At 36.1% G+C, this 24,163-nt stretch overlaps 2 protein-coding genes across 8 annotated transcripts in view; one reads left to right on the top strand and one right to left on the bottom strand.

Annotated features, from left to right (window-relative positions):
- Lim3 (Lim3 homeobox protein) overlaps positions 1–24,163 on the bottom strand; it is a 144,487-nt gene that overhangs the window by 6,615 nt on the left and 113,709 nt on the right. For all 3 annotated transcript variants that reach the window (XM_076778945.1, XM_076778946.1, XM_076778947.1), the window contains 2 exons: positions 21,886–22,060; positions 19,852–20,019 (listed from right to left, as the gene is read on the bottom strand). The gene's annotated coding sequence lies outside the window, so the exon portion shown is untranslated. The remainder of the gene's footprint in view (positions 1–19,851; positions 20,020–21,885; positions 22,061–24,163) is intronic.
- Positions 1–24,163, top strand: part of Cnn (phosphodiesterase 4D interacting protein centrosomin) — a 50,061-nt gene that overhangs the window by 8,017 nt on the left and 17,881 nt on the right. For 4 of the 5 annotated variants that reach the window (XM_076778942.1, XM_076778941.1, XM_076778944.1 and 1 more), the window contains exon 2: positions 8,662–8,717. In XM_076778942.1, coding sequence (XP_076635057.1) covers positions 8,662–8,717 — 56 coding nt within the window. Of the gene's footprint in view, positions 1–8,661; positions 8,718–18,629; positions 18,844–24,163 lie in introns of those variants that run through there. The other variant, XM_076778943.1, reaches the window with a different exon arrangement.

Here is a 24,163-nt window from a genome sequence, read left to right as displayed (position 1 = left end):
ACTTGGATCATATTCGCGTATTTAACACGATTTTGTACTCCATTGGGAGTAGGTTAAAAGCAAATTATGTCGTGTTTGGTCTCATTTTAATCGGAAAACGCTTACAAATACGTTGGTAAAAGTTTCATTTAAAAGAAACAAACAAATTAAAATTTTCAATTTAACCTAACCCAGATCAGGCTGGTGTGTCAAGGAATAAGAATGGCTTCACTTATCCTGTACTAAACGACATTATAATGCATTCTAGTTACGTACAGAATCTCTTCTTTCGAAATAAAGATTTTAGTATAGTGTATCAAGGTACGTAACTTCGATTATTTATATTTAAAAAATCGTTGAGTATCAACGTTAAATATTTTATCAAAGCTATAGTTCTGTAAAAGCACGTTCGAAGTCGGACAGTTCGTATTTTATTTCCTCGTAAGTGTCGCGAGCGTTCGTCGAATGCTTCCGACGAACTCTTTCGTCCACCCACGCGTCCCAAACGTAAGAACATGGCTGCAGCCCGTGCATCTCACCGTAAACAATGTTTCCATTCGACAGGCTCGAGCTAATTGTTTAACTGGGCAAGTTAATACGTTTAACGATCCGGTAATTGAGGGAACTTTGCACGTCAACGCGAACGCGGTCATTCTGCAATGGCTCAACACGCGTTGCACGATGGTACAATATTAAACTTGATTCACGATGAAAATACAAGATGGCCCGGCGATTATTGTCGTGTCAATTACTCCGAGAATAAGCAGAGGATTGATAGAGGCGCTGGAATGATTTCGTTCAGTGTAGTTTAGTGTTTTTTTTTTTTTTTATCGCGACAGAACCAATTTATAAAACACTATTTATATTGGAGGAAATTACTTTTCGAAAATAACAAGAAATTTCTTAACACGTTGACTGCCAGTCTAAAATCCTAAAATTGTTTAGAAGACCAAAACTTTGATTTTAGGCAATTGTAAACAACGCAACTTAAAAGTTGTCGTAGTAGTTACTCTTTTAACCACATTAAAATTTACGAAGAAACAATAAAACGATGATCTGTTTTTATTTGCACATGGGCTGCAACGTGTTTCGATTGAACAAAATTTCCAATGTTGACTATGAGAGTGAAGAATGAAAGAATTGCGACGCAGTCAATGCCAATCAGCTTGCGTATCGAAGCTACGCATTTATTAATTAATAATTCAAGCACGTTTACGCATTAACGGTAGTACGGGCAAGTTTCTTTCATACCAGTCCAGATTTCTTGTAGAATTAATGTTCTGTGATATTTTGTTTCTGTAATAGCAAATGATTTCCTATCACACGTTCTAGATATCCTCAGAAACCATTTTGTATATTTCTAATTCCATTTTAAAGTTATGCAAAATTAACGAACAATGTCTTAATTTGCATCTTTTCCAACAGACATTTATTTTTTGTTAATAATTTCGATGACCCTGCATATATCCGGGGTATCGTTGGCTGTTTCTCACTTTTTAATCGAACCACTCGACAGATTAAAAGTGTATACAAAATATCGTCGAACTTTGTTAACCTCTCACGAATACAACGCGTGATTTTATTTTATAATTCGACAAACATAATATATTTAATATTATTTGCTACCTATAAAAGAAATTCGATAATTTCGTCTCCTTGTACATAAATATTGTATTAAATTTTTAAATAAATGCGAAAGATAAGAAATTAGAATTGATATTAAACTCGTTTTTTAGAAATGTTACGTCAAAGTCTTTCGATTTTATTTTATAATTCGACAAACATAATATATTTAATATTATTTACTGCCTATGAAAGAAATTCGATAATTTCGTCTCCTTGTACATAAATATTCTATTAACTTTTTAAATAAATGCGAAATATAAAAAATTATAATTGATATTAAACTCGTTTTTTTTAGAAATGTTACGTCAAAGTCTTTCGATTTTCTCCGACAATTTTATCCACTAATTAAATACCGTTGTAATTGCAATTAGTAGGTGAAATCCTATACAGCGAACATATACTGTAGAGCTGATTAAAGCTCGTACTGGCTGCTTCTGTTTCGGTCCACGCCGCCATATCTGCTCCCCAGTATTGACTACTTACACAACCCACCCCCTCCAACTTGTCAGATGACTACAACTCTGTGCGTCATTCCGTAATATTGTTTTTATTATTATTTCCACTTTGAATCGAATTGTCGTGGAAAATTACTTGATCGAATCGCGCCTGTGTCCGGACGGAAATCGATAAACTAAACATTAATAAATACTGCAGGTATTAAATGGGTCGAAACGATTGTTACCAACCTCGTCAAAGTTTCTTGTAGCAACAAACATTACCCACAGATTATCTCTAAATATATTTCTTAAAATTCCTCAGCTTCTGTATTTATATATTTAAATACTTACGAGAGGGCAAGGCCTTCGGGTTATCAATTTTGTTAAAACATTAAACACTTGTGGATTTAGTTATCCGGTTATAAAAATATATAAGATTATAGGAACAGATACTGAGTAATTTTTGCAATATTAATGATTAAACTTTCATTGTTATCTGGAAATAATTTTAATCTATCAAATTTCAATTACCACCATTGGACGTGATAGTAAATTAACAGATTCTTACCCGGTTGGTCCAGGTTCGATTCCCGACAACTACGAAAGATTTTTCTCTTAATATAGATAAATTTTAATAATGAAATTCATACATAAAAATGCTAGTTAACTTTCAAATAAAGTGTCTTTTGTATTTATTTAAATGTGTAACATATGGACCGTTTATTTTGAAAGCAAATCACTAATTATGTCCAGTCTGGCAATGTTTCTACTAATTTATATAATTTTGTTTTAGGCAAAAACTAAAATAATTAATATTTACGAGCTGCAAATGAACTTGCAACACTTTCGTAATTGGTCAATTGTAAGAATCATTTAATTTCTGCTATGTAGAATTAAATATCACTTAAAATATATTTCGTATTGATCCAATTTTGTTTATAAATAGTAAGAAATAAAATAGGAGTAGTATTTTTAACGAAGCCTCCATCAACAAAATTGGTACTCTTGATCTTCGTCTTATTTTGGCCTCTAGAATCCCCCATTAAAATTTTTCCCAGGCGTGGTCGAACACCCAGTGTGTGAATTTGACTATTTGAATTTATTTACAATAATCTCACTTTACTATCACGTCCCATGGTGGTAATTGATTATCGATAGATTAAAATTGTATTAATAAATAATAATGAAACTTTAATCATTAATATTTAAAAAATTAAAAAGTATAACGTTACATACTCCTAAACCTGACAACTAAATCTACAACTGTGCAAAATTTAAAAAAAACCCCATAACCCCGAAGGCCTGTGGGTAGAATTTATTATCACGCGTACGTGACAACGGCCGTCAAAGTGTACATAATTTCCCACGATTCTTCCGTCATCTTTCATCTGACCGTATCCCAAATAATACAGATTCGTTTTCTGGCATAATAGCGGGGAACGTAATATCGCAAATTTATCGTCGGCCGCTTATTACGCGAGTCGCTTCCAATTTTCTTTCGCGCCCGGCATCCAGAATCGTCGCCGCGAAAACCGTTTTCGACAGAATTAATGCGCATTCTGCGGTCCCACGTTGAATTTCACGGTTAGAATTTCCTTTACGTAAACTCGCCGTGTACCTCGTAAAGTCTGCAATAATAATATCAACGCGGCGTCGCCCTTTTGGTGGCCCCCCCCGTCGTCGTCGTTTGCGGACGGAGCGTCTTCTGAGGCGTCCTGAGATTCCGAGAAGTCTGGATCCGGATTAGTTAAACGCGTACGTAAGGGTTGCGCTTAAATATATATCTAGAGTCGGATGTTGGGGTGCGCGGCCGAAAGGAGGACGTCCACGGTAAGGTGAACGGATTACGTGCATCTTGCAGTTTCTAAATAGACTTTGCCAAGAAACGTACCGTCTTCATCTTTGACGGAATGAGATCGGGAATTTAACGTTGAAATTATCTTACGCGAAGGTACGCTGAGTATCGTCTGGCGAAAGTTAAATCGTTGTCGATTTAAATATTATACATTCAGAGGAGAGCTTCTTATTTTTCATTTGTTTAATTTCAAATATACGAGATATTCAGGGGGGAAATTTTAACGTTAGATTCTGGAAGTCAAAATAAGACGAAAATCAAGAATACCGATTTGTCGATGGAGGCTTCGTTAATAAGTTATTAACGTTTAAAGTTGCGTCTGTGGAACGGCAATCGGCGAACAGCTGCGCGCGGTAGTCCAACTTTGAACGTTAATAACTTTTTTACGAAGCCTCGATCGACAAATTGGTATTCTTGATTTTCGTCTTATTTTGGCCTCTAGAGTCTACCATTAAAATTTTTCCCAGGATCTATCCAATCTACCAGGAAAATTTTTCACTCTGTACATACAGATGATTAAATGTAAATAAATTTTCTCTCCATCTTCGATAAGTACATAAACGTATGCAAAAGAATTTATTATATTTTATTCGAATCTCTCAAAAAAAAATCCTTAAGATTAGCTTTATTTTAAGCACTGAGAATCCTACCCTTACGAATGCTGTTTCTCACAATTGTATCGTTAAATTTTGTGCCACAGATCTGACCTGGTCGCGATTCTCTGCATTCGTACAGAATCTGATTTATCGTCAATGGTATGTTTCCACAGGAGCTGCAGTTTAATGAATCCCTTTGATGAATGTTATTTTTCAAAGTTGTCACATAATATCGAAATCTGATGACAAGTTTGTAGTAATTTTTATCATACGCTCGCGACGTGTGCTATCTTTAAATTCTCACTTTCTGATAACTTGACAATCTTGAACGTAAATATTAGACCGTGCTGAGTCATCATTAGTAATTTACCGAATTATCATTGCCTACCAGCGATTTTCATAGAAGTTGCAACTCGAAGAGAATCGTTCCGCCCGCGTTGGTGAATTTTATAATATTCGAACCTCGTTTATTGCTTTACGACGTTTCGTTTCTATTCGAGGGATGAAGCATTCTTAAAGCAAACCGAGATTTTCCATTTTATTGTCCTTTGAAGCGTGGCAATACACCGATTCAAGAAACACGAATGACGAGTGCTTACGAAGTTCCATTCGGTCGAAACAATTTAACGAAATCCACCACCTTAATACCACTACTAATACCTGGGAACAAACCTAATTGTACGAATGTGCACAATAGGGCATCGAAGCATTCTACCTGAAATCATTTGGGCCTCGTTTCTCCACCCTTAATGGGAATCCCTCGTACCTGCGGTATTACCGCGGAAAAACCGGTTTAATTATTTTACAAAATATCGTCCAGTGTCCATTTCAATGTCTCTTATAAATACTGGGTCGTCCCATAAGTTCGTAAAATAAATATATCGTAAGAACGATACATATTATTGAATAATCCTCGAATTTCGTTTATGAAGCCTTAGAACCTTGTTATATGCGCCATATTATACATAATAACGTTCGCTATAGCATTCATTTTTATTGCGATGCAAAATGCTATTCAAACTTCTAAGACACGTTATCACACATTCAATTTTATATTAGTTTTTATTTTTTGAAATTATTATAAGCTTCAATGTAATGATTTGACTATTTTCATTTAATTTTTTCTTTTAAAAATTTCCTTCGGTCAATGCATTGCGTAAATTAGGTAGAATTACAACACTTTATACAGGGTGTTCGACCACCCCTGGGAAAAATTTGAATGATTCTAGAGGCCAAAATAAGACAAAAATCAAGAATACCAATTTGTTGATGGAAGCTTCGTTATAAAGTTATTAATGTTTAAAGTTCAGTCCGTACTGAATTTTTTTCTCGAAAATGCGCAAGATTTCGGGGGTATGTGTAATGACCAAAAATGATTGTAATTAACTCTTACAACCGAAAATAATTTTTCCAAAACGATTTGAAATTTTTTTTTTTCGTCGAAAAATTTCACACCTTCTCGAACTTTTTTCTCGAAAGTGCGTAGGATTTCGGGGGTATGTGTAATGACCAAAAATGATTGCAATTGACCCTTGCAACCGAAAATAATTTTTCCAGAACGATTTGAAAAATTTTTTTTTTTTTGTCAGTCATCTAATTAGATTTTCGGTAAGGAATTTTTTTCTCGAAAGTGCGTAGGATTTCGGGGATATGTGTAATGACCAAAAATGATTGCAATTGACCCTTGCAACCGAAAATAATTTTTCCAGAACGATTTGAAAATTTTTTTTTTTTTTTGTCAATCACTTAATTAGATTTTCGGTAAGGAATTTTTTTCTCGAAAGTGCGTAGGATTTCGGGGATATGTGTAATGACCAAAAATGATTGCAATTGACACTTGCAACCGAAAATAATTTTTCCAAAACGATTTGAAATTTTTTTTTTCCGTCGAAAAATTTCATACCTTCTCGAATTTTTTTCTAGAAAATGGGTAGGATTTCGAAGGTATGTGTAATGACCAAAAATGATTGTAATTGACCCCCGCAATTGAAAACAATTTTTCCAGAACGATTTGAAATTCTTTAATTTAATTGTTAATAATTTTTTAACGAAGCCTCCATCAACAAATTGGTATTCTTGATTTTCGTCTTATTTTGGCCTCTAGAATCCCCCATTAATATTTTCCCCAGGGGTGGCCAAACACTCTGTATACTATTAATCGTAATATTATTAAAAATTAGAAATCATTCGTTAATTAATAATTCAAAGTTCTCGAAAATTGTAGCAACGCTATATTTATGGTTATTTGAATGATAACACGGTTTCGATGCAACGCACGACGAATCGACCGTGTTATAGGAGGGTCGACTGTACTTGGTCTTTTCACTTAGCGCAGGGGAATATGATTCTTAAGAAGCGATTCGTTATAATTAAATACGACCCAGATTTTGATTGCGATCCTCGTCGTTCGAACGAACCGGTGGGCTCAACGTGATGTAAAACCGTTTCCATGACACGTTGGTAATTTATAATGGCCACGGCAACTTCAAACTACGCGAAAGCAATAAGGAAATGCAGAATTTCCAGAAAGGTTTAATTTAGATTTCATCAAAACGCTATTCCTGCTGGCCACCGTTGAAACGCGAAATGAGTAATTAACGGGATAACGTCCCCTTCAGCCGAGTTGTCGCTGATCTTAACAAGTTCTAAGAGTTCTGCTATTATTTGTAAGCCCCGCGCTGTCTGGAATATCCGATCCCCGGGCGCTTTTCAAACAGTCCATACGCCTTTTCGCGAAATCGTTAACTCAAGCCCTATACAGGGTGTCCGGCATGGGAAAAAATTTTAATGGGAGATTCTAGAGGCAAAAATAAGACGAAAATCAAGAATATCAATTTCTTGACTGAGGCCTCGTTAAAAAGTTATTAAAAAATTAAATTAAAAAATAACAAATCGTTCTGGAAAAATTATTTTCGGTTGCGGGGGACAATTACAATCATTTTTGGTCATTACACATACCCTCGAATTCCTACTCAGTTTCGAGAAAAAAATTCCTTACTGAAAATCTAATTAGATGCCTAAACTCGGCGAAAAAAAAAAATTTCAAATCGTTCTGGAAAAATTATTTCCAGTTGCGGGGGTCAATTACAATCATTTTTGGTCATTACACATACCCTCGAAATCCTACTCAGTTTCGAGAAAAAAATTCCTTACCGAAAATCTAATTTCAGGCCAGAAATGCTTCCCAGAAATTTCATGCGAATCTTTAAAACGTCATAACTTTTGAACGGATTGGACGATTTTAATGTTTAAAAAAGCAAACTACGCGTATTTTGGTCGCGAAAAGTTGGTTCTTGACCCCGCAAAATGAAAAAAACCCCATAAAAATGGTCCAATTTTCAAACAGCCATAACTCCTACAATTGTGAATATATTTCAATGAAACTTTTTTCTGAAGTAGAGCTTATGGGTACCTACAAAAAAGTATTAGACAACTTTTCTGTAGGGCGTCAAACAAAATTACTAAAAATGAAAAACGAATTTTTAAGAAAAATCGACAGGGGGTAGGTGCCCAAATTTTTCGATGAAAAAAAAAATTTCAAATCGTTCTAGAAAAATTATTTTTACCTAGAGGGGTCAATTACAATCATTTTTGCTCAATAGAGATACCCCCGAAATCCTATCCACTTTGTAGAAAAAAATTCGAGAAGGTGTGAAATTTTTCGACAAAATTAAAAAATTTCAAATCGTTCTGGAAAAATTATGTTCGGGTGCGGGGGTTAATTACAATCATTTTTGGTGAATAAACATACCCCCGAAATCCTGCGCATTTTCGAGAAAAAAATTCAGTACGGGTGAAACTTTAAACGTTAATAACTTTTTAACGAAGCCTCAATCAACAAATTGGTATTCTTGATTTTCATCTTATTTTGGCCTCTATAATCTCCCATTAAAATTTTTCTCAGGGTTGACGGGGAACACTCTGTATAATTAAGAATGTTATGCAGCATTGGAAAGTTTTATAACAAATACATTTCTTTTTCTTTTTTTCTTCAATTGAATATTTCAATTTTCATGTAACATTAAACAATATAAAAATTATTAAGCGAAATTAATGTTCACAGTCTTAATAATCGTCCATAAACTTACTTTCAAGAATTTATGCACCTTTAAGGTGAAATATAAATTACGTAATCGTAATTGATTGTTGTTTTTGTTTACTGTTACAGTTCAAGCATGTCGTTGCAGGATATTACGATGAGCCAAACAATGCCACTGATGAATGGTGAGTAAAGATTCTACACTTCCCGTTTGCACATTTAATATTTTACCGTAATATCGACTGCGTGTACCGTACGAAAATTTTCTTAAATTCGTAACGATAGAAGCATATTAATTCTGCAGGAGAATCTCAAACAGTAAACAATAGAAAACTTCACAAAATTCCATTCGATTTTTAACTCTATTTTTGCTAGATAAAAATCCCTCAGAACAATTATTATCCACTTTTCAGAACTTTACTATCGCCCGTAGTCGTTAAAGAGTAGAACATTAACTTCTCTTAACTTTGCTGTATAAATGAAAATACTATAATCGAAATAATATATGAAATAATATAAATGAAAATCTAAATTTTGTACATGATGAAATTCTTTCATTTGCAATGTATCATATATCCATTAAAATTTTTCAAGAAATTACAACAATTGAAAACCAAAGAACGTATCAACGTTTGGAACAGTTCATCTTCGTAAATGATCCGTTAAAGTATCCATTGTGATTCGAAGATCAGCGACTCGTTATTGTTTTAATGTCGCTGATGCGAGAGCAATAGTCGACTCGATCGTCAGTATGGACCGGATACAATTTTACGGTCTACGATCGAGGCAGATCGTTGCGTAAGAATCGGTTACAGAGACGTATTTATTACTTATATAGCCCAGCCTCGGACGGAACGTGTCACGTACAGATGGTCGCGGTAGATTAGCTGATTGGTTTAACGACAGGCCACCGATATTGGGGCTGACAATGGAGCGATCAGTTACCTTCCTCTTTCCCTAGCGAAACTACCTCCATTGGTCATTTCCCTTAAGCAATTGTCCCTCTATCGACGTCTCTAACAGCTGATGACCGACTCGTTAGTTGACAACTGCGCTGCTAGACAGACCGTTTCAGGTGCTGAACCTTTTTGACGACAATACGTAGGATTTAACAAAGAGAATTGTATTTGGAACAAATGTATAAGTGATTATACATATAAACGAATTTGAAACACGCCAGGCACACAATCTTTTTACACAAATTAGTATCATGTAAGAATCACGTCTGTCTTTCACAACCATTCGTTTCGTTGTGCCTGGTTACCCATTCCTTCTCGAACAAAACACTTTCAACCCTTTTGCGCATACGTTAACATTCAACAAAACCGGGAGAGGTTGGCAGTAGCTAGTAGTAATCGTCATATGTTAACAGAGGCCAATGGAGGCCAGCAGAAAAATCATTATTAATTAATTCCAGCAACAATTAATTTATTTATATTTCCGTAAAAAAAATTTCACAAAATTTCTTTCTCATTATGGTACTTTGCTTACGTGAGCCTGGGCAGTCGAGATTCCAAATCGTATACCGTTTACGTGAGCTCGAATTTCTAATTAGAATGGCTGCGAAATGTTTATGAATTGTTGATACGTAGAATTCGAGTGCATAGAACATACGAAATGACCTGATGCAATATTTAAAATAACTTACAAGTTATTGCACTACGATTTTATTGATTAAGAATTTCAAGTATCTATTTCCTAATACAGAGCTATTAAAGCGTCTATTATTAAACGTTTTCGCGTGCCAATAATTCCAAGCAGCCGATGGCGATCGTAAAACGGAACCATGAAAAGCAAAATGGATTCCACGCGAACGCGGATCCCGATCTCGGGAAATTCGTTGCCACATGTTCGTCGCACGAGAAGACGTTCGAGAAATTCTTTGTGCGTTATGGTCGTCTCGATTCCCCGACGACGCGTCACAGAAGCTGGTCTGTGGTGTTTAATTAATACCGCGCGTCGAACGACTGTTTCGATTATCTCGAGATCTCGAAGCCGCGTGCAAGATGCGCAGCAGACGCGTTATCGCGCGTCGCGCAGAATGCGACGCGGAATTAAAAGCCGGGTTTACAACAGCAGCTGTTTCGCAGACCCGGTGAACGTTAACTGCGGACGAAACGACGCGTGGACGCGCGATTTTATCTATAGATTCACCGATCGCGGAAACGTAAATGAAACCAGAGCGAAATGTCGGCCTGTTCTGGCACGGATTCGTTTACGGAGGGCCAAATTTATGCGTTACTATAAACCGACGTTGACCGCGCCGGTCTAGCCGCGCCTTTGTCATTAGACGTTAAATAAACGTAAACTGAATAAATAGTTGAATCTAAGATTTACACCGATTTATTTCATTAGATTTTAATTTTTACAACCACCATATTTAAATTCAATATTTTTTCATTCTATTATTTAATAATTTTTGTATGAAAATCAATTCGTTTGGTAATAATTAACTTATAATAAAACAAAGGGAATTAACTGAATAACAGCAATGAACGAAAGCAATCAAACTGAAGTCTGTCTTTCACAAATTTTTATATCTAAATTTATCCCAGGGGTGGCCGTACACCTTGTATATAGCATTTCCTTTATAATTACAAAAAAAATGAATTTTTAATAAGATTCTAGATTAGAAGTTTTCAAGCAAAACTCTGCCGTTGAGCAATAGTTAAAAAAGAAAGATATTTTAAAAAATCAATTTTTTTAAGATTCTAGATTAGAAACCCCTAAGCTAAACTCTCTGTCATCGAGCATTTTTCCTAGCAAGCAGTGCGTATTGCGTATCCTAGAAAAGTGTTCTTCGCGATCTCGGATTACAGGAAGCGGTGGTCCATTTATTTCGGTGGTTTCGCGACAAGAGGAACAGGGCAACACGACGCTGTCGCGACTCTGTTCTGTATTTATTTATGTAACGCGTTGCTCCGTGGTCCTCCGCGGCGTTATTCGCCACCTTTGCGAACATTCGGGCGTTCCCCGACGAGACGTTCCTAGCAGATAGCTGCACACGGGGCGCATTGTACAATCGAACCCGTTGTTTGTTGCTCCAGCTGGCCCGACTCTCCGCCATCGTCCAAACCTTCCCGCGCAGTTTGGAATGCGCCATTTGTATTGAATACCGGAGCTTCGACCGCTCGACCGGCCGCTGTTAAGCAAACTTTGTCAGCGTCTGCAAAATCCTTTACGGTTCCGCCTAATTTTAGCACCGAAAATGTTATTAACCTGCTTTACTACTATTTACCTTGCTTTATAATTATAGATTGCACTGGTCAACGGAGAACATGTATGTAACGAGCGTTACAGTGCCAATTTTAATGAAACTTTACACGAACGTTCGTTAAAGTTAGAAACTTAGTTGTATCTGCAACATTTACGCTTTGGTATCTAGACTAGACAAATTCAGATTTTTATTAATAGAGTTAATGAAATGGGAGCTTTATAGAGAGTTGCCTCGATCGCTAAAAATAATAACCTCTATTAAGTATTTCTTATATTTTTGTATATCAATGACATTCTATAAAACTTATTCTTTATTTTGGACATTGTATTCTTAATTTTGAGGTTATTACATTTCAATGGATTAAATTAAAAACAATTTTAAATTGATTTACATTAAATGAAGAATACTGAATAATCTTAGATGTCACTAATGGGTAGATATCTTTATGCAAATTCCTATTCTTATTAATAGAATTAATGAAATGAGAGCTTTGTAGAGGATTGCCTCAATCCCTAAATACAGTTCGGCCTCTCCTGGGAAAAATTTTAATGGGAGATTCTAGAGGCTAAAATAAGATGAAAATTAAGAATACTAATTTGTTGATGGAGATTCCGTTAAAAAGTTATTAACGTTTGAAGTTTCGCCAGTACTGAATTTTTTTTCTAGGAAATGAGTAGGATTTCGGAGATATGTCCAATGACCAAAAATTATTGTAATTGACCCCTACAGCCAAACATATTTTTTTTAGAACGATTTGTAATTTTTTAATTTTGTCGAAAAATTTCACACCTTCTAGAATTTTTTTCTAGGAAATGAGTAGGATTTCGGGGATATGCCTAATGACCAAAAATGATTGTAATTGACCCCTACAGCCAAACATATTTTTTTTAGAACGATTTGTAATTTTTTAATTTTGTCGAAAAATTTCACACCTTCTAGAATTTTTTTCTAGGAAATGATTAGGATTTCGGGGATATGCCTAATGACCAAAAATGATTGTAATTGACACCTACAGCCAAACATATTTTTTTTAGAACGATTTGTAATTTTTTAATTTTGTCGAAAAATTTCACACCTTGTCGAATTTTTTTCTAGGAAATGAGTAGTATTTCGGGGATATGCCTAATGACCAAAAGTGATTGTAATTGACCCCTACAGCCAAACATATTTTTTTTAGAACGATTTGGAATTTTTTAATTTTGTCGAAAAATTTCACACCTTGTCGAATTTTTTTCTAGGAAATGAGTAGGATTTCGGGAATATGCCTAATGACCAAAAATGATTGTAATTGACCCCTACAGCCAAACATATTTTTTTTAGAACGATTTGTAATTTTTTAATTTTGTCGAAAAATTTCACACCTTCTAGAATTTTTTTCTAGGAAATGATTAGGATTTCGGGGATATGTCCAATGACCAAAAATGATTGTAATTGACCCCTACAGCCAAACATATTTTTTTTAGAACGATTTGTAATTTTTTAATTTTGTCGAAAAATTTCACACCTTCTAGAATTTTTTTCTAGGAAATGATTAGGATTTCGGGGATATGCCTAATGACCAAAAATGATTGTAATTGACTCCTACAGCCAAACATATTTTTTTTAGAACGATTGTAATTTTTTAATTTTGTCGAAAAATTTCACACCTTGTCGAATTTTTTTCTAGGAAATGAGTAGTATTTCGGGGATATGCCTAATGACCAAAAGTGATTGTAATTGACCCCTACAGCCAAACATATTTTTTTTAGAACGATTTGTAATTTTTTAATTTTGTCGAAAAATTTCACACCTTGTCGAATTTTTTTCTAGGAAATGAGTAGGATTTCGGGAATATGCCTAATGACCAAAAATGATTGTAATTGACCCCTACAGCCAAACATATTTTTTTTAGAACGATTTGTAATTTTTTAATTTTGTCGAAAAATTTCACACCTTCTAGAATTTTTTTCTAGGAAATGATTAGGATTTCGGGGATATGTCCAATGACCAAAAATGATTGTAATTGACCCCTACAGCCAAACATATTTTTTTTAGAACGATTTGTAATTTTTTAATTTTGTCGAAAAATTTCACACCTTGTCGAATTTTTTTCTAGGAAATGAGTAGGATTTCGGGGATATGCCTAATGACCAAAAATGATTGTAATTGACCCCTACAGCCAAACATATTTTTTTTAGAACGATTTGTAATTTTTTAATTTTGTCGAAAAATTTCACACCTTGTCGAATTTTTTTCTAGGAAATGATTAGGATTTCGGGGATATGTCCAATGATCAAAAATTATTGTAATTGACCTCTGCAACCGAAAATATTTTGATTTTCGTCTTATTTTGGCCTCTGGTCGAACAACCTGTATAATAACTCCTATCTTACTTTAAATATTTCTTATGTTTTTGTATATCAATAACATTCTATAAAATTTATTCTTTATTTTAGAAATTGTATTCTCTATTTTGAGGTTATTACATTTCAATGAATTGAATTGAAAACAATCTTTTTGAATCTTTTGAATATCAGTCGATTCAAGACAATGTAGGAACGTGGTGCATGATTAAACGGGTTAAAAGAGAGGATTACTTAAAATATCACGCATTAATTCAATCATGTCAATGAGTTATTAACGAAATAATGAGGCTCTGGGGCCCCTAATGAACCTGACGAGGTCAACGTGGGTTATGAATACTGTCGGATCTCGAGTACGCCAAGAGACGAGAATTGAGTCTATATACAGGGTGTCCCGTAAATAGTGTAGGAGCCGGAAATGTGGGGTAGCTGAGACGATTCTGAACAACAATTTCCTTTGCAAAAATGTCGGATGGAGCTTCGTTTTTGAATTATTAACGAAAAACACTGACGAATCACGACGCGTGCCTGCCGCGCGCTCAGGGCCGTCCGAACTAAGAGAGCCACCGTGTCGGGTAGGTAGCAAGATGTGCATCGGAGATACGTCGAGGAACGAATACAAATAATTAAAAATACTACCACTGCAACTGTTACCTTTGCTGATTGGATAAATCAGCCAGATAAATCGAATTTATTAATTATTTGTATTCGCTGTTTCCAAGAAAGAAGAAATAAAATGTGGGAAGATGCTCTCGGAATTTTTAGGAAATTAATTCTTCGCACCTGAGTGACGCTTCTCGCCAGAGTGTGTTAAAATTAAAATAAGAATTATTTTCAGAAAATTAAAATAAATACGGTAAGAACCATTTGTAATCGTTTGTTATTAAAAACTGTACTGGAAAAGCAGACTGGATTTGTGCGTACCGAAACATTTTTCGCATGCAAGGGGTTAATAGAGAATTAATTGAAATTCGCCTTACCCATTTACTTGCAAGTTGCAATAGGGCCAGTTAGTGCACCCCTGTCGATCATGGAAAGGTCGAAGACCCCAATAAAAATCAGCTGATGGGACGGCCCGGTCACTGCACCCGCTTCTTACCCCGAAAATGTAAAAGTGAAAAGTGCTAGTGACCGTACTGTAAAGTGTTTTCGGGGTAAGAAGCGAGTGCAGTGACCGGGTCGTCCCATCAGCTGATTTTTATTGGGGTCTTCGACCTTTCCATGATCGACAGGGGTGCACTAACTGGCCCTATTGCAACTTGCAAGTAAATGGGTAAGGCGAATTTCAATTAATTCTCTATTAACCCCTTGCATGCGAAAAATGTTTCGGTTCGCACAAATCCAGTCTGCTTTTCCAGTACAGTTTTTAATAACAAACGATTACAAATGGTTCTTACCGTATTTATTTTAATTTTCTGAAAATAATTCTTATTTTAATTTTAACACACTCTGGCGAGAAGCGTCACTCAGGTGCGAAGAATTAATTTCCTAAAAATTCCGAGAGCATCTTCCCACATTTTATTTCTTCTTTCTTGGAAACAGCGAATACAAATAATTAATAAATTCGATTTATCTGACTGATTTATCCAATCTGCAGAGGTAACAGTTGCAGTGGTAGTATTTTTAATTATTTGTATTCGTTCCTCGACGTATCTCCGATGCACATCTTGCTACCTACCCGACACGGTGGCTCTCTTAGTTCGGACGGCCCTGAGCGCGCGGCAGGCACGCGCCGTGATTCGTCAGTGTTTTTCGTTAATAATTCAAAAACGAAGCTCCATCCGACATTTTTGCAAAGGAAATTGTTGTTCAGAATCGTCTCAGCTACCCCACATTTCCGGCTCCTACACTATTTACGGGACACCCTGTATAAATGCGTGTCGGTTCTATTTTTAAAATAGTTTCAAATTTAAAAAGAAATACGCAAAATGATTTATCAACAAAATTACAATGATTTCATTTTAAAAGGATGCAATTGTACAAAGCAAGTGTTGCAATTATAAAAAAAAAGTATATGATCAGAGAAAGACAATTTTTATTTTTATTCTTTGTCGTATCGTTCTATTTTTATTTAAAGAATGGCTCCTCCAGTTCTTAGAAACATTCTGTACATCACGGAAAACTTCTAAAACTTCATCAAAGAAGATCAAAACACTTGTTGATAACGTTCTCCTAAGAAGAATCTTTCATTTGATTGGGAACAACCAGCAATAAAATCAACTTTGCGATCAGTAATAACAAGTTTTATAAGCGATAATCAAATAAATTGGAAAATTTCATCAGCCAGACTAGTCAAACCTTTCAACATTTAAAACGATCCTCGACATTAAAAAATGTTTGTTTTCGATTATGTTCGCCGGTGTTTGAACGTGTTTGGCGCTGTTTAAGTCAATAAACGCGTTCGTTATTGCTTGGGCCAACGAAATTTAAGCGCCACAGGCAAATCCGTAGTTCGGTGAAATAACTAACGCCAGCATAGTATAGTCGAAATTAATCGCCCGATTCGAAATTGCTGCCTACGCGTCATTCTCATTTATACTTTGACATGATTGGGATCGGGCCAGACGCCTACATGTCTACTACAAAACCCGGTGTCTTTATGGGGCGAATGATAACTCAAACGCTAGTGCTATTTTTATGTATTAACACACCAGACGGAGTCTTTAATGTTCGGAGTTCCATCTTCCAATTAACTTACTCTGACGACTAATGCTGCTGTATACGTAAGTTCGAAAAGTTAAATCGATAACTTGAGCACTATTGTATAATTTCCAATAGAACACGAGAATTAGTAACATAAAAGTATTTTTTCTTATACCTCATAGGTAACTGTTTCCCTTAAACGCAAATAGATCTTACGAATTGTATTATAGACAAGCGATATGTATAATATTTTTGCTCTAAAATCGTCGGGAAATATTTGAAAATAAACGTAATTGCGTTGATTGGGGAAAAATTTTAACGTGAGATTCTGGGAGCCAAAATAAGACGAAAATCAAGAATACCAATTCGTCGATCGAGGCTTCGTTAAAAAGTTATTAACGTTCAAAGTTCCGCTATCGCGCGCAGCTGTTCGCCGATTGCCGTTTTACAAGTGCAACTTTGAACGTTAATAACTTGTTAACGAAGCCTTAATCAACGAATTGGTATTCTTGATTTTCGTCTTATTTTGGCCTCCAGAATCTAACGTTAAAATTAAAAAAAACAAAATCGGTAACCCGAAGGTCGTGCCCTGTCCTCGTGCGACTGACTGTATCGCCAAATACGCGCGAACTCTCCGTTCAATCTAACGTGTAACCACTTCCTCGTCTATTCATCTCGCGAGTCGAGCTCGGAGATTGGTTAGCGAAATCCAATATCGATCACACGGACGTCCCAGTGACACGAACACGGACACCGGGACTCGGTTGACACGCGAGTTAACAAAGGTACACCGTCGTTGCCGCAATGCTGCGACCGGTTCAAGCGACCCGAAATAACCGGCGATGCCTCTCTGACAGCGTCTGATCCCTGGGGGGGTCACTCTAAACCGGCGAAATTACAATCGCACTTGTTCATGTTTCAGACGATTTCGTGGCTTTAATTGCAGCCAGGTCGACCGGTGTCAGGAAGACGTCGAGGGGCTGGAGAGAGGAGTTGGCTTGCCAAAATAAAGATAGTTCAAACTCCGTTCTGGCCTAAATGTGTCATCTATAAATACGCGAGCTCCGAGTCCGCGCGCGAGAGACTCGGCCAGAGCCGATATTGCACTGGTCCCGATGGCCGAATCGCGGAAATTCGTTCATCGATCCGAGGGGAACGGGATCGCCAAACGGTTTCACCCTGTCTGTCGTCGTTGTTCGTCTTCGTGGACGTTTATTGGCCTTTAAACTTTTGCTCTAGCTCGAGGTAGCCTTCGTCTATGCGATTGCTTTCGCTGTGGATCGAACCTGGCCGAGCACGAATTCGTTCACGACATTCTGACCACGTTTGACCACGTCTGACCACGCTAAACGTCTTCAAACCACATCAAACTTTCGGAATTTTTTCTTAGGACAGTTTCTACCTGTCTGTCGTTGTTGCTCATCTTCGTGGACGTTTATTGGCCTTTAAACTTTAGCAATAGCTCGGAGTAGCCTTCGTCGAGTTTGTTAAAGACATTCTGACTCCATATTTGACCACATCTGACCACGTTTGACCACGTTCGACTACATTTGACCACGCTAAACGTCTTCAAACCACATTAAACTTTCGGAATTTTTTCTCAGAAAATACTAATGTTAACGAAGAATTATATAGGCGAATTATAGAACCTATAAAAAATTTTTCCAAATGCGAAATGGTGTCTACGATGAAGTGGGTGTATTATACAACCAGTAAACGATGAAAAAATTTTGATTTAGAAGAATTCGTTGCCCCGCGAACAGCTGTTCGACGAATCCTTGAAACGTTGTATCTATACCTAGCACGTGATACGGTATATGCTTGAAATATAATTTTAACTGAACGTTATTGCGATGTAAACTTTGGCGCTGCTCTGCCATTCTGTCTCAGTTGGTGTTTGTGCAGCCGTCGCGAAACGATCTACGAATCTGCGGGATTTGCGAACGTTCCTTGCTCGTAGATTTAGTGTGGGCTTGGATTAGTTCTGTAAAATGTGACGTTTCACGGAGGGTGTTCCACGTGGCATGGGATGTGGTAGGTCGAGCTTAGAGGCTTCGACCTTCCCCGAGAACATCCAGCACAGGCCAATACAAATTCAAGTCATGTTTGGTACGGAATATCATTTTTAATATTATTATAAATATACGTTGTTACGCGTTCTCGAACATTATTATAAATAAAATTAGAAATAGACTGAGATAGTGGCTCGTTTTGGGGTGATTTTTAAAGAATTCGAAAAAGTATGATCGCAGTCGCCATTTTTCTTTGAACGATCAGAGTTGTAGGAGGATTTTAAAAATTATTTCATCAGGTCAATTCTGAAAATTGTTCTTAAATATTATTATAAATAAAATTAGAAAGGGACTGAGATAGTGGCTCGTTTTGGGGTGATTTTTAAAGAATTCGAAAAAGTATGATCCCAGTCGCCATTTTTCTTTGAACGATCAGTTGTAGGAGGATTTTAAAAATTATTTCATCAGGTCAATTCTGAAAATTGTTCTTAAATATTATTATAAATAAAATTAGAAATGGACTGAGATAGTGGCTCGTTTTGGGGTGATTTTTAAAGAATTCGAAAAACTATGATCGCAGTCGCCATTTTTCTTTGAACGATCAGAGTTGTAGGAGGATTTTAAAAATTATTTCATCAGGTCAATTCTGAAAATTGTTCTTAAATATTATTATAAATAAAATTAGAAAGGGACTGAGATAGTGGCTCGTTTTGGGGTGATTTTTAAAGAATTCGAAAAACTATGATCGCAGTCGCCATTTTTCTTTGAACGATCAGAGTTGTAGGAGGATTTTAAAAATTATTTCATCAGGTCAATTCTGAAAATTGTTCTTAAATATTATTATAAATAAAATTAGAAAGGGACTGAGATAGTGGCTCGTTTTGGGGTGATTTTTAAAGAATTCGAAAAAGTATGATTGCAGTCGCCATTTTTCTTTGAACGAAGAGAACTGTAGGATTACAATTGTAGTATTGTAGTAAGTATTAATTACAATTGTAGAATTGTAATTTTAAAAATTGTTCTGAAAGAATTTTTTGTAATATTCCCGTTACGGTATTTTGTTTGAAAAGGGTATCGCAATTTAAGTGACCTTATATACATTTACCTTGTCGAATATACCCAGTGTTCGTTCCCCTTTGTGGTGAATTGTGTCGCACAAAGAAAGGTCGTACCGCGTACAACCAAGCTTAATAGTCTATATTAAAGCACAAACGGCAGATGCATTTGAGTAGTCGAGTTGTTGCGTCGATGCCAGAACTTATCGTCGTGATATCTACAGTAGGGGACAAGAGTTTCAGAGCACTACATTCTCAATAGATTATCATACAGTTTTCAATTACACATACATTACATATTTACATGTAAAATATTGCTTTACAATCTTAGTATTTGCAGGACTTACAGAATTAAGTCGAATAGGTACCTTTGGTACTTCCTGCAACTAAGATGTGACGCCTATTTTTCTACAAATTTTTTTTTCACAAATCTATACAGGGTGTTCGGTCATCACTGGGAAAAATTTTAATGGGGGATTCTGGAGGCCAAAATAAGGCGAAAATCAGGAATACCAATTTGTTGATGGAGGCTCCGTTAAAAAGTTATTAACAATTAAATTCAAAAATTTCAAATCGTTCTTGGAAAAATTATTTTTGGTTGCAGGGGTCAATTATAAGCATTTTTGGTGAATAGATATATCTCTGAAATCCTACCCACCTTCGAGAAAAAAAATCGGGTAGGTGTTGAAATTTTTTGGCAGAAAAAAAATTTTTCAAATCGTTTTAGAAAAAATATTTTCGGTTGCAAGAGTCGATCGCAATCATTTTTGGTCATTACATATACCCCCCAAATCCTACGCATTTTCGAGAAAAAAATTCTTTACCGAAAATCTAATGTGAGGCCAGAAATGCTTCCCTGAAATTTCATGCGAATCTTTAAAACGTCATAACTTCTGAACGGATTGGACGATTTTAATGTTTAAAAAAGCAAACTACGCGTATTTTGATAGAGAATATGTACAAATCGCAAAAATATCCGAAAACTTGGTCCTTGACTCCGCAAAATGAGAAAAACCCCATAAAAATGGTCCAATTTTCAAACAGCCATAACTCTTACAATAGTGAATATATTTCAATGAAATTTTTTTCTGAAGTAGAGTTCATGGGTACCTACAAAAAAGTATTAGACAACTTTTCTATAGGGCGTCAAACAAAATTACTAAAAATGAAAAACGAATTTTTAAGAAAAATCGACGGGGTAGGTGCCTAAATTTTTCGACGAAAAAAAAAAATTTCAAATCGTTCTAAAAAAAATATTTTTGGCTGTAGGGGTCAATTACAATAATTTTTGGTCATTGAACATATCCCCGAAATCCTAATCATTTCCTACAAAAAAATTCTAGAAGGTGTGAAATTTTCCGACAAAATTAAAAATTTCAAATCGTTCTAAAAAAAATATTTTTGGCTGTAGGAGTCAATTACAATAATTTTTGGTCATTGGACATATCCCCGAAATTCTAATCATTTCCTAGAAAAAAATTCTAGAAGGTGTGAAATTTTTCGATAAAATTAAAAAATTACAAATCGTTTTAAAAAAAATATTTTTGGCTGTAGGGATCAATTACAATCATTTTTGGTGAATAGACCTACCCTCGAAATCCTACCCACTTTCTAGAAAAAAATTCAGTACGAGCGAAACTTTAAACGTTAATAACTTTTTAACGAAATCTCCATCAACAAATTAGTATTCTTGATTTTCATCTTAATTTGACCTCTAGAATCCCCCATTAAAATTTTTCCCAGGATTGGCCGAACACCCTGTGCATTACCAACACAAGGGTTACAATGACGCATTTAGGTTATTGTAATCGTATTTACACGTAATGATGAAAATAAACTTAATTTTGTTAATTAAAGGCCGTAGTTTTTTTTCTGTTGAAAAACCAGATTTTTTGGCATTTACATTGTTTTCCACAAAGCCCTCACAATTATGAATTCCATATGTAACTAATTCACAATTGCTATTAAATAATTTTATTTCTATCACACAAAGCTTAGGAAAACAATATTGCAGAAAAGCTTGATTACCAAAACCTTGAATTCACCGGTGGAAAACCTGTAATAAACGGAAAAGTAATGCTTACTTTCGCTTGGTAACGTCAACGTGCTCCAATTTTCCCAATCGTAAATCACGTTTCGTAAGTGTGATTGACGCCATTTTGGTTGTTCGATGGCATCTCGCACGTTCGGTATACATTCCACGGGTCGTAAATCTCGCGGCGAATAATGCATTTCACCTTTCGTCTCCGGAATCGCTGGCTAGAAGAAAGAGAACGACACGTCAGGAAACCGAAATAACGATATAGGAGAAACGCCAAAGGGAAAGCATGGAGGGCCGTAAAAAAAATGGCGCGTGAAACGGCGCAGGCGCGCAGACTGAAAGGTTTAATGGCGCTTGGTGACGCGCCAAAAAGATTTAAACGGAGCGAGAGACGGGCCGCAGGGCTGCTCTGCATCGCGAGATTGGCATCAGTGTCACGTAGCTCGGATGAACTCGAGAATAGGATCGATTCAACGGTCAATTATTGCAACAAGCGCACCTGGAGAAAAACGATCGCCACGCCGCCGCGCGGCATGTACGCGACCGACCGGCGCTAAAACGTTCGTTAGTCACGCGCCGCGCGTGCCTCGGGAGGATCCTGCCCTTAAAAGGGATGTAATCCGGACGAATTTATCTTTAGTTTCGCGTCTACAAAGTCGTGTTTGCATTACGATTTACTTTGCCGTTGAACGGAGACGGCCGACAGCGGTGGCTCTAACGGCGTGAAATCCAAACAGTCAGAGTTAAACTCTAGAGTTAATCTTTATTCGCGAGAAACGAATACTGATTCTAGATTTATTCGTGAACTTCCGTGTACGTTTCGTTCATACATATGTCTGTAACTTGCTTCATTTATGTTGGAATTTCAATTGAGAGTTCCAGCTTTTGAATTGGGCGCGCGTTATCCCCTGCATGCTCAGTAGATGGCACTGAGAGCATGTCCCGAAAAGAACGGAGAGTCTTCGGTACTATGTAGTACCTATCGTTTATTGTACGATCACATGTTTCGTTATGCCTTTTTCAGGTTTAATAAATAAGTTTACTTTGTATGTTTAAATCATTCAGTTTCGTTACCTTAACCCAACAATTTACATACTGATTTATTAATTTAATAAAATTGAGTACCTATTTGGGCACTTAACACACTGGGTGACATGATCCTTCACCGAGGAGCTAAACAAATTAATTCTCAAGATGTTAAAGAAAATTGATCTAGACAGAATTTTTTAACTTTAACAAGCCTGTAAAATCTGTCTAAAGATAAAGTTTCGTTCTCGTGGATAATTTGAGGGGTTTGGTGGCTGATAGTCAACGCGTCCAATTAAGAATCGACTGTTTTATAAAAATCAGAAATTGCCGATTGGACGATGTTCTTCGTTAGACCTTTTATAAATAAACGTGTCGTTGGAAGTATCCTGGCTCTGTGTGATCCTAGAGCATACGCCAAACGTTAGAAACGGAACGAATAGCGTGTACTCGATGCAGTAATACGTTTTAGCGAATGACTAGAACATACAAGCAACTTTCAGAGCATCGGAGACTTAACAGAGCCACGAAGACGTTTGATTAGACGATCATCCAACTGTTTTGAGTGGTGCAATATGTGACCGCTTTGAAACGTATTTGACAATGTTATTTGATTAGATTAGATCGTAGGTTTAATCGCCCCCTCCCCCCATCTATTCAAATAAACATCTTTGTAAATAAATTTACTTGTTCTTGTTCCACGATTAGCAGAGAAAAATTTAAATAAAATTGTCGATCTTAAACAGATCGAACCAAGGCTCTGAAGATTCGTAATCCACCTCGATCTCGAACACGCTCGTCTTTTATCCGCGATTTTTTGGCAACTCGACAGAGTACGGGTTAGGGAGCCTCGAACTGTCACAGCGGTAAACGTGATCGCGCAAAATTTGGGTTTTCATGTTTCAACACGTAAATGTTAAGGGCACAGTTGGTTAATCGTGATTCTTGTTTCTACGATCGGATCGATTCGCCGAGGATTGAGGCAACGAGAAAAATTTCAGGCGTCAGAAAATTCGGAACTCGTAAAAATTCTCTTATTTAGAGATGACTTAAAGGAAGCTCTGTTGAACTGATGAAATACCACGCGGTATTAGGTTAACGCCATCTGCCCTAATTATGGGAAGTAAGGACATATGTGAAAAATAATTTAATTGGAACGAGCGAATATTTAGTTTTACGTAGATATTATTTTAACTGTCTTGGGTATTTGTCATGATATTGACAACTTCAGATTATTGGTGAAATTATTGATACAGAAAAATAAATCATAGAATTAAATATAATTTAATGAGATA

This window comes from Colletes latitarsis, chromosome 11, assembly GCF_051014445.1.
Source record: "Colletes latitarsis isolate SP2378_abdomen chromosome 11, iyColLati1, whole genome shotgun sequence".
Lineage (NCBI taxonomy): Eukaryota > Metazoa > Arthropoda > Insecta > Hymenoptera > Colletidae > Colletes > Colletes latitarsis.
This window is presented reverse-complemented; position numbering and strand designations above follow the sequence as displayed.